We start from the raw sequence: 13,283 nt of genomic DNA on the forward strand, positions 1-13,283 counted from the left end.
AGTGCTACGCACTGCACTGAGTCTCATTTCAAAAACAAAAATTGCTCGTCTCGTTGCACTGAGTCTGCAAGCACGAGGCAGGCTGGTCTTATATATGGTAAGAACGTTCTAAACCCTACACGTTTTCGATTCCGATTCTTCTTGCCTTGAAATAATAATTCGGAAACCATTCATTTACTGAACAGATGCAGCGCAGTCGTATATCAGTGTAGTCTGCTACGCCGGTGCTGATCTAGCTGCTAGTCTCCGTTATCGAAATAACACTTGTGTTTTCTGTTAGCTGCTGGGATTTGTATACTAACTCATCATTTGGTAATGTGGATAATAAGCTACATGCCACTAACATGGCATAATTATGACTGAGAGGAATCTTCGCAAGTCGAAACTGAAAAACTAGACACAGCAGGTTCTATTTTAAAGATTAGTGGCAACTGTAGGCGGCACAGGCGCATGCAATCTGTCAGAAAAAACCCACTTCTGCTTTTAATTAAAAAGCAGGAAATTTATGGTCATAATCATTGGTATTGTGGAGAATATAAGCTACATGTCATTAATTAATTCTGAGGATGAGAGTACAGTCTCGCTTTGGCAAAGGGTGTAAGAATACGCTCTGTGAAAAAGTTAGCGCACTCCAAGAGTGCGCTAACAGATTTAGCGCATCGCCATTAGCCAATCAACTGGTTCACATCAGTCATGTGACACCAGTACTTACTGACAATTATTGTTATTGTTCGTTCATGGGCTGAAACTCCCACGGCTTTTACGTGCATGACCGTTTTTACCCCGCCATTTAGGCAGCCATACGCCGCTTTTGGAGGAAGCATGCTGGGTATTTTCGTGTTTCTATAACCCACCGAACTCTGACATGGATTATAGGATCTTTTTCGTGCGCACTTGGTCTTGTGCTTGCGTGTACACACGGGGGTGTTCGGACACCGAGGAGAGTCTGCACACAAAGTTGACTCTGAGAAACAAATATCTCGCCGAACGTGGGGACGAACTCACGCTGACAGCGGCCAACTGGATCGGTGATTTGAATTAGGCATGAGGGGGAAATTACTGTAGTTTTCAATCGAGATTCATTTCTAACATCATAAGGCCAACAGCAAGCAAGCATACAACCAACACACCAACTAACCAACTATCCCGCGTCACCAACTAACAAACCAACCAACCGACAGATCAACCCAGGTCACCTTACGACAACCACCCAGTTACGCAAGCAAGCAAACAAACACATAATGAAGTAAACAAAAGAGTATACACACAAAGAACAACAACAAAACGTGTGTTATATGGACTCTTACCCCAGTCATCATAACTATACATCTCACTGTGTATGTATTTGATCGACGCTTGGCACCATTGCCCAATGCACACTCTACATTGTTTGTGTACTGTGGAGATAAAAGTTTTTGTCAGATCGCTTTCTTACTGCATAGTGCACTTGAGATGAGCATCCTCCCCCCCCCCCCCCATCCGGCTCTCAACCCGCCGTCATGGTTAATATCATTCCCTCCCGGCCTAGCCTGTGTCTGTGTTAGAGGCAGCGCGGAAGCTCAATTCTGTCTAACCTAACTTATTTGGCGTAGACTGCAACAGGCCTAAGATGTCTTACTGTCATTTTATTAAATTATGCTTACGTTCAATTTTGTAATAACAGTCAGTGAAACGCACTCGCTGGACCTGGACAAGGTTGCTGCAAAGAAATCCGCTGAAAGCTGCCAAGGAATTATGAAGTTCATTCGCAAAGCAAATCCTGCCAGAAGAAAAGGCTGTAGTCCGCGCTGAAGCAATGTCAACCGCAGAAGTTATTTCACGAACTTCATCTTTTCATTATCAATCTGTTTGGAAGACACTGGTTATAATGCTATAAACTGACAGGTAAATAAAATTGTTTTATCCCTGTTGTATTGGAAGGAGTTAAATTCTGAAGGTGTTCGCAAGACATGCTATTCTTACACAAACACGTTTGCACCCACGCGTACATTTTCCCTAGCCCATATGGCTTTGCTTGCAAAGTACACCAACTTTTTGAAAAATACACTCAACTTTTTGGGAAAGTACTCTTGCCTCGGGTTTAGGGTAAACAGGTCTGCATTTTTGCTACTCCACTCAAAATATGTCTAACTACGCACTCGTACTCTCTCCCTAACATAACACTTGTTCATGCAAAATTGTTTGCGGATCAGTAAAATTTGCGTGAAATATTGAATTGCGATTTTTTTTTTTAATTTTTGTTGTTGAAAATTACGTAATCTTCAAAATAGATGAGTGTTTACTGAAGCGATAAACTATACAAGTTAATAAGAATGGTTTGTAAGATCAAATACAAACCAGCAATACAACTGCTGTCGATAGATTACCCCCCTTGACTTCTCTGTCTGTTGGGTCAAACTACGCCAGCCATTTCTCTTCTAGTGGCTCCATAGCATGAGATACAGGCTCCGAGGCAGAAACTGCTTCGTTCTGAACTTGAATACATCGGTTCCTCTCAGTTACATATAGTCTTTTAATTCCTTCTGTCGTTTCAATGCAACAGGTAATCAAGCCTGTGAGTGTTGCATACTGTATCAAGTTCTGGTGTATTAGCGATCGAAAAGTTTACGAGGTAGTTGCAGAATCGATGTTTGTACGTACCTTTCTGGTCAGTTATCAGGAGATAAAAATTAAAAACAAATGACATGTATGCAACATAAGAGGCTAAAAGGCTAAGAAACTTGATGCCTCATCTGTCTCGGTTGCTAGTCTTCATCGTTCATACTCATAGCATATATAGCAATACCATTTGTTGTGTAGAATCAATGTTATTTTTTTCTGAAATAAAATATTCACGAAGAGGGTTCGATTCTGATCGAGTGAATATCTGTGTCAAAAGCTGAATAAAACAATGCGTTTGTCTTTGACTGGTGAAGTAGAGCTGAAGCTTTTTGTGCTGGATGTAAGCTTAGTTGGTTTTATCACACACACACACACACACACACACACACACACACACACACACACACACACACACACACACACACACACACACACACACACACAACCCTGATGTTTGTCAAAAATGTTGCATGTTCCTGCTTCACAAATGCCTGCACAAAAGCACACGGATGTACACGTACCTACCTACATACCCGTGCAAACAATCTACCACTGCAACACCACAGCCCCACACATTTATCCAAAAGTTGTCTGAATATCAATACTGGCAATCTTGGTATTGAACGGGGAACTCTACTTTCATGGCGTATGTGGTCCAGGTCTCATTTTATACATGCTAAACCACCCTTACAAAATAAAAAGCCACACATCGTGTAAGATAATCGACTAAGCAAAAACCAGACACGCGAACAAACAAAAAACGAATACTTTGATTTTCAACAAACTTAATAACAGATTTAGGTAAATAATTATGCCATGCAAGGAACATTTCTATTGAATTCGGTCGATGCTTAGATCTAGAAAAACACCAGCTCACTTTATGGGGATTTGAATAGTGCTGTTTCATGAGTTCCAGATCTAGACTGACAAGGTAGTAGAACATTTATTTTTAGCTTGCAAAATTGAACTTGCCCTGCAGTCACCTTAAGTCGAACTACTTTCCCTGCCACCGGGTGCAGCAGTTTGGCGGGGGGAGGGCCATATAGTCGGCAAACTGGGAGTGGAACTTGACAAAATGTCACTCACCTAGGGCCTAGTACGATAGCTTCTCTTCGGATTGACGTACAAACAGCGTCAGGGCCGCTTCAAACTTAGGCCTACATACGGATTACGATTCCTATCCCCAGTTTCTCATGTTGGTAACCACTGGCTATTTGTCAGATGTGGCATTCTCCCACATTTGAACGATGCTGTAGTGCGAGCCGGTCAAAATGCCCTTTAGTTGTCAAACCACGTTCTCTTTTTCCGCGCAAACTGTTTTGCGTTCCGGACCGGAACACACTGAGGAGATGATCATTGACTATTTCTGATTGGACAATGATGCCAACGCCCACATGACCCTAGCTACAATGTCAAGGTCGGAAAGTCGTGAATACAATGGACGTTCTATGTGACAGGAGAGTGTGCTGATTTTGTGTTAAACATTGGAGAGATCGTCTGCTGGAATCAGAGATAGGTCGCTTCAGATTGCAGCTTCTTGAACTTTGCAAGGTTTGTTGCCTGTTAAAGAACGGGATTTTACACGTAATGTATGTCATGTACAGTAAGCAACAACGACAAAAACACACAAAGCAAATGGCATCGTCTGTCGACTAGTCACAGAAACAAACCTAGCAAGGTATGCGTGTACTTTATACACGTGGAAGAAACCGGAACCATGCGTCCTTGTTTTTGCCGATATCGTTTGGATTTCGGCAAAACATTACCAACTTCCGTAGCGTTATCCTTTGATGATCGCAATAGGGATATGTGAGGGACCATCCAATCACAGCCCCCGAATTCCCCCACGTGTCTATCAGAATAGCTATATAACGTAATCGTGCAATGATTTGCTCGAAAGTGGTCCGTAACTATGATACTTGATCAATTGAAGTATAGTGTAGTGTATGTAGGAAACAAAATACGTTTCTGTCAGGTGTGATGCTATCAGTGGCTACGCTTACTTCGACGTTCGTGCTTTACTTGGTAACTTACCCTAAACGGTGCTCCATTAAAGCAATTTACAATGTAGCGTGCAACCTTGTTTCTACTTAAGAATGAAACTAGTAATAATTGACGGAGCTGTTCAAATGTCTACAGCCACAGGTAATACGGGGAGTACCGATCTAAGGACTTCTTGTTTTAATTGATTGAATTAGCAATCAAGTGAATGAGATATCCCGAATGAAACGTGTAGGACTTTATTGTAAATGTAAAAGGAAGACATAAATCCATGTATCGGATTGGCTGATTGTCGATAGAACTTGCCTTCGAATTGTATACACATACATTAATTTTATCCCGGTATAACCTACTTTTCATATATCTTTGGAAGTACGAAAGCGGTTTTCTAAAGTGTTGTGAATTATTAAATTAAGTGTGTGTGGGGGGGGGGGGGGTAGATGGAAAACGTAACATAAACATATTATATAAGGAAAATGTTACCGGGGGGGGGGGGGGGAGGGAGGGGGAATTGGATGGTGGGTGGGAGGATGTGGGGTGGGCCAAAAGCAGATTCATAATGAGTCGCAGTGGCAATGCGATATACACTGTCTTATTAGTTCCGGTATTGAAGACGTGAGACATTATTGACTGTAACACATCTGACCCGTAATTGAGTTTGTTTGTTTGTTTGTTTGCTTGACGCCCAGCCGACCACGAAGGGCCATATCAGGGCGGTGCTGCTTTGACATTTAACGTGCGCCACACACAAGACAGAAGTCGCAGCACAGGCTTCATGTCTCACCCAGTCACATTATTCTGACACCGGACCAACCAGTCCTAGCACTAACCCCATAATGCCAGACGCCAGGCGGAGCAGCCACTAGATTGCCAATTTCAAAGTCTTTGGTATGACCCGGCCGGGGTTCGAACCCACGACCTCCCGATCACGGGGCGGACGCCTTACCACTAGGCAATTGAGTGTTTTTATTTATTTTATTTATATCCTTTAATTATGTATAAAATGGTACGTGTTACACCCAATTTCCAGAACAAGAACGACATTGTAAAAACAATGATTATTTCAGTCAGATGTTGATAACGTCCTGAAGATGTGTTATATTTAGGACCGGGGACGACAAACGCAGCGTGGAAGAGGAAATGGACATCGGCCTCATAAAGCTGGCCCCAGAAAAGTTGAGATATCTAACATCTCGTTCCCCTACGATCAAATATAGTTATGGGTATAAGTTTACCTTTACCTTGTTTTGCTAAAGGCATGTTCTACTGTGTTCTGAATAATAAAACAAAGTTGGAGAGCGGACAGACAACGTAACATGTTTACCTGCGCAAAAGTCTCCTGCAAAGTTTCCGACGCAGCCTGAAACATAGGCAGCGTTAAACAACACTCGGCATAACAAAAAAAAAGATTCTGAAGTGCAAAAAAAAAGAAGCAAAAGCAGAAACACAATGAGTCGTAGTGATATAGGGAACATTTACAGGTTACTAGATCGTCCATTACCTGACTAAAACATTAAATCGGCGCAGTAACCTCGTGGATATGTTATGGCTCGCTCTCACACCATTTAACAATTAAACACTTTGACAACTCTGACCAAGCTTATGAATATGACGCCTTACATGATCATTCAAAATCTAACTTTTGTTGATACATGTTAGCTACCTTGCACGTATTTTGCTTTAACGTTGCAAATAATATAAGCAATGATTAGTGATGTATGCATGCACCTATGTGACGTCAAGTATGTTCTTTAAGTGTGCAAAATTAAGATGTCTGATTGGCACTAGTGCAGACTGAATATGATTAGGTTTTTTTCTTTTTTTTACTGAACATAGTTTGAAACATGTGTGATTTTTATTTTTTTCTATATTTTTAGCTGCATTATTTTAGTCATTCATGAGTGGGTGGGTGGAGGGGATGGGCTAGTTCTAACTATGCATTAGATTATAAAATTGTATTCTGTGTAGACCCTTCCACCAGCATCTTAGACCACTCTTTGTACTTTTTCTTTTAATAGATGATTGTCATTTGTTTTACCTCATGTCTGCCCTGCGTGTGATGGTGTGATCGTGACTGCTGTAGTGTGGGCGTGTGTGTGTTGGTGTGTATGTCAGTGAATGTGTGGGCGTGTGTGTGTGTGTCAGTGTGTGTGTGGGTGTGTGTGTGTGTGCGTGATTTTACCAACACTACGCTAAATTCCTTGTGCTTTAAATGTTCTTTTGGGGCCCAAGGACTGTTATGCCGGGGTGGAAGTAGAGATAAGCGCCTACTTCTCAAGAAATGCTCCAAATGGCTTCGTGTCTCCAAACACCTCTGACAGTCAAATCCAGCTCCTGGCCTTCACGTGGCGGGCCCTGTCTTCGACTAACAGGAGAAGGGATGCAGGCGGGTCACTGGCGCCTTAAAACCAGCTGCTTCGGGCAGATGGGGCTCGTTAACCTTGGATGGTCGCTCATCTAGGAGAAGGACAACTCCGATTTTAAAACCCGCACTGCCTTGTATGCGCCTTGGGAAAGGCAAAGGCTACAAGAAGGAAAACTTCGACGTCAAACCCGGGTAGAGTGGACTCGACAGCCCAGCAAGGCAGCTACTCTTGGGGAGGAGGCAACCCTGAGTAAGAACCTCAACCACCGAAGACGGAAGACAGCAGCCAACTTGGCGTGGGGAGAAAATCGGCTGTCTACGCTCCCACGATAATATGGCCGTACAATTATCCTTAGATCGATGTGGTGTCGTCCTGGTGTCCCGCAGCCAGGGTAGGACGGCGCCGGGCCTCCAGCCTCAAGGAGGTCCAACTTCAGCGACTGACTGCGGTTCTGACCCTCTTCCTTTGACCGGGGGAGGGCAGAATAGAGCTACCGGTCAACAACTTCGCATCATGCATTGGAATGCAGAAGGGGTGCGACAGAAGAAACTTGAACTGCAACAGTTCCTCAAGTCACAACAAATAGACATATGTTGCATCCAAGAGACCCATCTCAACAGCTCCCATAGATTCTCTGTAAGAGGATATGAAACACATCGATTTGACCGGGAAAACAGACCAAAAGGTGGAGTCCTAACTCTGGTAAAAACCAACCTGTCTTCCATAGAGGTGCAAAGATCAGAAGATGCTGACATGGAATTCATCACCGTGAAGCTCATTCTCCCAGAAAGAAACCTGACCATTTGCAACCTCTACAGTCCGCCCAACAAGATGATGCAACTTCACTGTCTTCGACCTGGCACTGAAGACTGGATTGTAGTTGGCGACTTCAACAGCCACTCCCCCAGCTGGGGTTATCCAAGTCTGGATGCAAAAGGCGAAGAAGTGGAAGACTGGCTCATCGAAAACCAGCTGGTCCTTGTCAACAAGCCTGATGATCCCCCAACCTTCTATTCCAGAGTGTGGAAGAAGACCAGCACACCTGATCTTGCCATAGCCACTGACAACGTGCACAAGATCACGAAGAGAGAGGTCAGCGAGCAACTTGGAGGCAGCGACCACAGACCCACAATCCTGACCATTGCCAAGCAGGTCATCCCCAGCACAGGGAAACTGCCGCCCAGTTGGAACTACAAGAAAGCCAACTGGATGCTCTTCAGCCAACTCACTGACCTCTACACAAAGTCCATCACCTTCGATAGGCACAGTGTCGACAGGAACGCCTCCATGTTCAACTCCGCCATACTCCAGGCAGCGAAAAAGTCCATTCCAAGAGGCAGGCGGCGTGACTACAAACCGTACTGGAACAACGCCCTGGAAGAGTTGCACAAGAAGCTGAGCGAAGCGAGAGAAAACATGGAGAAGGACCCCACACCTAAAAATGTGGCGCGACACTCGCAGATAAGGACAGACTTTGACAAAGAAAAGCAGCGCCAAACCCAGAACAGCTGGAGAGAGAAAACGGCCTCCTTAAACATGGAGAAAGACACTCAAAAGCTATGGCAGCTGACCAAGACACTGAACGAGGACAACTCTGGGAGGAGGAAGGTCACCCTCCACACTAACACCGGAGATGTCACAGGCAAAACAGCCGCAAATGTCTTCGCCAAAGCTTTTGAGGCAGATAGTACAGTGACGGTCCCTGCTGACAGACTGAAGGATGTCAGAAGCCAGACTCGAGCTGCACTTCACAACACAGCAAGTACTGATTTGGACCCATGCATGACCGAACGTCTGATCCTCCGTGAGCTGGAAGAAGCACTGAGAAAGCTGAAGCAGAAGAAGGCCCCAGGCCCTGATGGCATCTCTAACGACATGTTGAAGCACCTCGGCCCTGGTGCAAAGCGATTCCTTCTGTCCATCTACAACCAGAGCTGGTCGACAGGCACTGTGCCTACGAGTTGGAAAGTCGCCCTTATAAGACCCATCCCGAAGAAAGGAAAGGATAAGCGTGACCCATCCAGCTATCGACCCATCAGCCTACTCAGTTGCGTTGGAAAGCTTCTGGAAAGGATCGTGAACAAGAGACTGTTGTCGCTTCTTGAGTCCAGATCTTTCCTTGCACCCACCCAAACAGGCTACCGGCAACATCGCAGCACCGAAGACCAGCTTGCCCTCTTGACGCAGGAGATTGAAGATGCCTTCCAAGAGAAAAAGAAGGTCCTGGCAGTGTTCTTTGATCTGTCCCGGGCCTTCGACACAGTCTGGAAGGAAGGGCTGCTACTGAAGCTTTTGCATGCGGGCGTCCATGGCAAGATGTTCAAGTGGCTGAGTGATTTCCTCTTCAATAGAACAGCAAGAGTGATGGTAGACGGGACGACCAGCAACCTCGTGAAGCTGAGAGAGGGTGTCCCACAAGGCGGAGTGATCTCCCCTACCCTCTTCCTCGTCTACATAAATGACATCACAACAACGGTGCCAAAACATGTCTCGAACACCCTGCATGCGGATGACTTTGCAGTCTGGTGTGCAGAAGAACACACCTCCACAGCAACACACCGTATCCAGAACACCATCAATAGCGTGTCCAGCTGGTCAGAACACTGGGCATTACAGCTGAACACTACCAAGACGGTCAGCACTCTCTTCTCACTCTCCACCTACAAGGAAAAGGTCCTGCTGAAATTGAAAGACCAAGCAGTCCCACAGGTCGACACGCCAACGTTTCTGGGAGTCACCCTGGACACACGTCTGACGTGGAAGCCGCAGATTGAAGCGACAGAAGGAAGAGCGATGAAGAAGCTCTCGCTCATGAAGAAATTGGCAGGAACCCAGTGGGGCGCAAACTCTGGCATTCTGAAACAGGTCTACACAGGCGCTGTCAGACCGGTCATGGAATACGCCTCCTCAACATGGACCACTGCCTCCAAAACCAACAAAGGAAAGCTGGACAAAGTCCAGAACATGGGGCTAAGGATCATCCTCGGTGCCATGAAAAGTACACCCATCCAAGAAATGGAGAAAACAGCAGACCTGGAACCACTCGAGGACAGACGAGAGTACAAAGCTGTCCTCCAGGGAGAGAAGATGAAGAGACTGACCACTCACCCACTTCACCAAAACCTCAACAAGGGCACCAAGAACAGGCTGAAACGAAAGAGCCTCAAACATCAGGTCAAGGACCTCCAAACGGAGTATGCTGAAGCTCTGGAAGCTGACCCCAACTGCTGTGAGACACTCGTCTCAGACGTCTGGGCCCCACGCAAGAGCTTCCATGAAGTCAGAACAGATGTACCAGGACTGACAGCAAAGGGCGAACAGTCACCACATGTCCAGAAGGCCCTCGCCATGGAGATGATTCAGGACCGCTACCCACATTGCACCTGGACTCACGTCTACACAGACGGCTCCTCAGAGAACGCCGTAAGGAATGGAGGCAGTGGCGTCTACATCCGTCGCCCAAACGGTACCACCACCTCCCTCTCCGTCCCAGCTGGTGACCTGAGCTCGAACTACAGGGCCGAGCTCCACGCCCTCATCACTGCAGCAGAGCACGCAGCAGGGGAAGACCGCAGTCGGCAAAACATCGTCCTCCTCACTGACTCCCTGTCCGCCCTCCAGTCCCTTCTGTCTGGCCCCACTGACCTCCCCACCAGGCAACTTGACAACTGCCTCAGCACCCTGTCTCAACACAACAAGGTGGTGCTCCATTGGATACCGGCTCATGTCGGCATTGCCGACAATGAAGAAGCGGACAGGCTGGCAAAAGGAGGTGCGAGACTTCCCCAACCACACAACTCCACCTCGTACAAAGAAGCCAAGACTCTTCTACAACGGAAGAAGAAAGAAAACTGGAAAAAGAGAAACGGAGACTACAACCCACAGGAAGACCCCATCAACAAACTAGACCGGAGAAGCCAAACCACCATTTTCCGTCTAAGGACAGGGCACTGTGGACTGAAGAAACACCTCAAGAGACTGGGCCTTGCGGATGACGCACACTGTGAATGTGGCTCGGAAGAGCAAACTCCGGAGCACATTCTCCAGAACTGCCCCCATCTAGAGACAATACGCCAGAAGTTCTGGCAAGAAGAGACCAGTGTTGGAGCCAAACTCTGGGGTCCTGCCGACGAACTGCGCAAGACTGCGGACTTCCTGGCAGCCACTGGTCTGAGGATCTAGCACGGCCATCAACATCGAACGCAGAAGAAGAAGAAGAAGAAATGTTTTTTTAATGTCACTTGGCTCAATAAATACTGTATTCTGTATTCTGTATTCTGTATTCTGTATTCTGTATTCAAAGGCAATATTACTCATTTTTTTGGGCATTTGGATCGATCCGTTTCACAATATTTTGCAAACTCTTGTCAAGCTCAACTTTGAGCTCATTTAAGGAAGACATTTAAGATTCACACCTGAACTGACTGCACACAACACCGTTTCTTAGTAAGTGTGTGAAAGCTCTTTCTTATTAAGCTTAGCAAATACCGATGTGATAAATTCCAACTCCTCAATAAAATATGGCAGCCATATCAACTTGACATTTGCATAAATACACCCATGAAAATGGAAATATGGTTTATTTAGTTTAACCGTCATGCCTAAAGCAATTCAACGAACAATATAGTATTCTGGAAATGACGACATAAACAATTGTGTATACTCATGGTGCGCATTGATTGAACAGTTAGGATGCTCAACAAACAAATCCACAACAGCGCAGTAGTAACTGAACATTTATCTTAAAACACCCTTGTCTACCAGAATATAGGATGTAAACAGCTTCAACGCTCAAACATTATGCAGAACAATGTATTTACAAATATACGCTGTGTGTGCGTGTGTATGAGCGCGCACACATGTTGGATTGTGTTTCTGGTTTGCTACTATGTACAGATATCTCTGCGACTAACCATTTGGTTGGCACACTGTGAGGCGGCGAATTTCACTTACCATCATAACAAACTGCGGAGTTATTATTGCAGAAGTTCTTGCCTAATCCCCCGCCACAGTTGCTGCTACAGGTCAGTCCACAACCCTGTCCGTAACTACCTGCCGGACACTGGCTGACACCACTGGGCACTGCACACACACACACACACACACACACACACACACACACACACACACACACACACACACACCCACACACCCACACACACACTCACACACACACACACACACTAACACATACACACACATCACCCATCTCCCGCCACACACACACACACACACACACACACACACACACACACACACACATCAGTTTCATAACTGGATTCCAAGAGATGTCTGTGATCATCGCATTTTTACTGATCACATGACAAAAAACACCTGTTGTCATTGGTCAACTAGGAACTGTATATCAATTGATATCGCAGAGGAAGTTCCTAGTGAATTTGATATTGCGCAGGAAGTAGTTTTCCAATTGTAATTTTGAACAAAACAATCTCAACTGAAGGAAACACAAGCCTACCATTCTTTTAAAGCACACATTTATAAAAGGAAAGTAATTGCATCAACAAGAGTATATGCTGAGTAATGAATAAATACAGACTTTTCCCACCCACCTTTAACAGAGAAGTAGTAGAATGGTATGTTTTAATCTTACCGAGGGAGGCGATTGAAACAGCCGTAAACAAACTGAACGTTGGAGCGAGAAGCGAGTTCTCTTACAGGGTGTCCGCGCTCATCACTCGCGTAAAGGCTGGAAATGAGCAGCCGATTATAACATTTTGCTCCAGCATGAATCACTGTCCCATCCCTCTTTGTCGTAGCCATGCAAAATCCACACACAAACCTCAACAGCTTCAAAACAGTCACGAAGGCTATCGGAAGACGCCATCTTTGAACGTTGTCTTGGAATATTGTGTCGTCTGCAGTTGGCGATTCGACAACATTATCAACACTGCAGTCCGTCGATAACGACGAAGAACTGGAAGCTGTCTTCTACACATAAATCTAGCCAGAGGACTTCACTGATACAGCCCGGGGCACTTCAGTTCCTGCCATCGTTCAGAATTGCCAAATCAAAGCCTTTAAAGTCTAAAAGTCTACAAGTAACCGCGAAGGCTGTTCTATGTTCCACCACTGATCCTTTTTTGTGTGATCTGTTTGCAAAATATTGTTTCTTTCTTTGTTGTTTATAAATGTCTTATTTTCGTCTTAGAAAACGAAAGAGTATTTGAAAAATGAAAGTTATAGCAGCAAAGTTGCGAAAGCAGGAACAGACAATCCAACATTAGCAACATGGCAGTAGCCTCCCTTGCGCTTGACCGATTTCTTAGACTGGGGTTAATGGGTTCTTCTTTCGAA

At 45.3% G+C, this 13,283-nt stretch overlaps 1 protein-coding gene across 1 annotated transcript in view; it reads right to left on the reverse strand.

Moving 5' to 3' along the window:
* Window positions 1-13,283, reverse strand: part of LOC138965698 (uncharacterized) — a 268,534-nt gene that overhangs the window by 210,043 nt on the left and 45,208 nt on the right. The window contains exons 4-5 of the mRNA XM_070337874.1: window positions 11,922-12,050; window positions 5,927-5,962 (exon numbers count right to left, since the gene is read on the reverse strand). Of these exons, the coding sequence (XP_070193975.1) occupies window positions 5,927-5,962; window positions 11,922-12,050 (165 nt within the window). The remainder of the gene's footprint in view (window positions 1-5,926; window positions 5,963-11,921; window positions 12,051-13,283) is intronic.

This window comes from Littorina saxatilis, linkage group LG4 (assembly GCF_037325665.1).
Source record: "Littorina saxatilis isolate snail1 linkage group LG4, US_GU_Lsax_2.0, whole genome shotgun sequence".
In the NCBI taxonomy this organism is placed as follows: Eukaryota; Metazoa; Mollusca; class Gastropoda; order Littorinimorpha; family Littorinidae; genus Littorina; species Littorina saxatilis.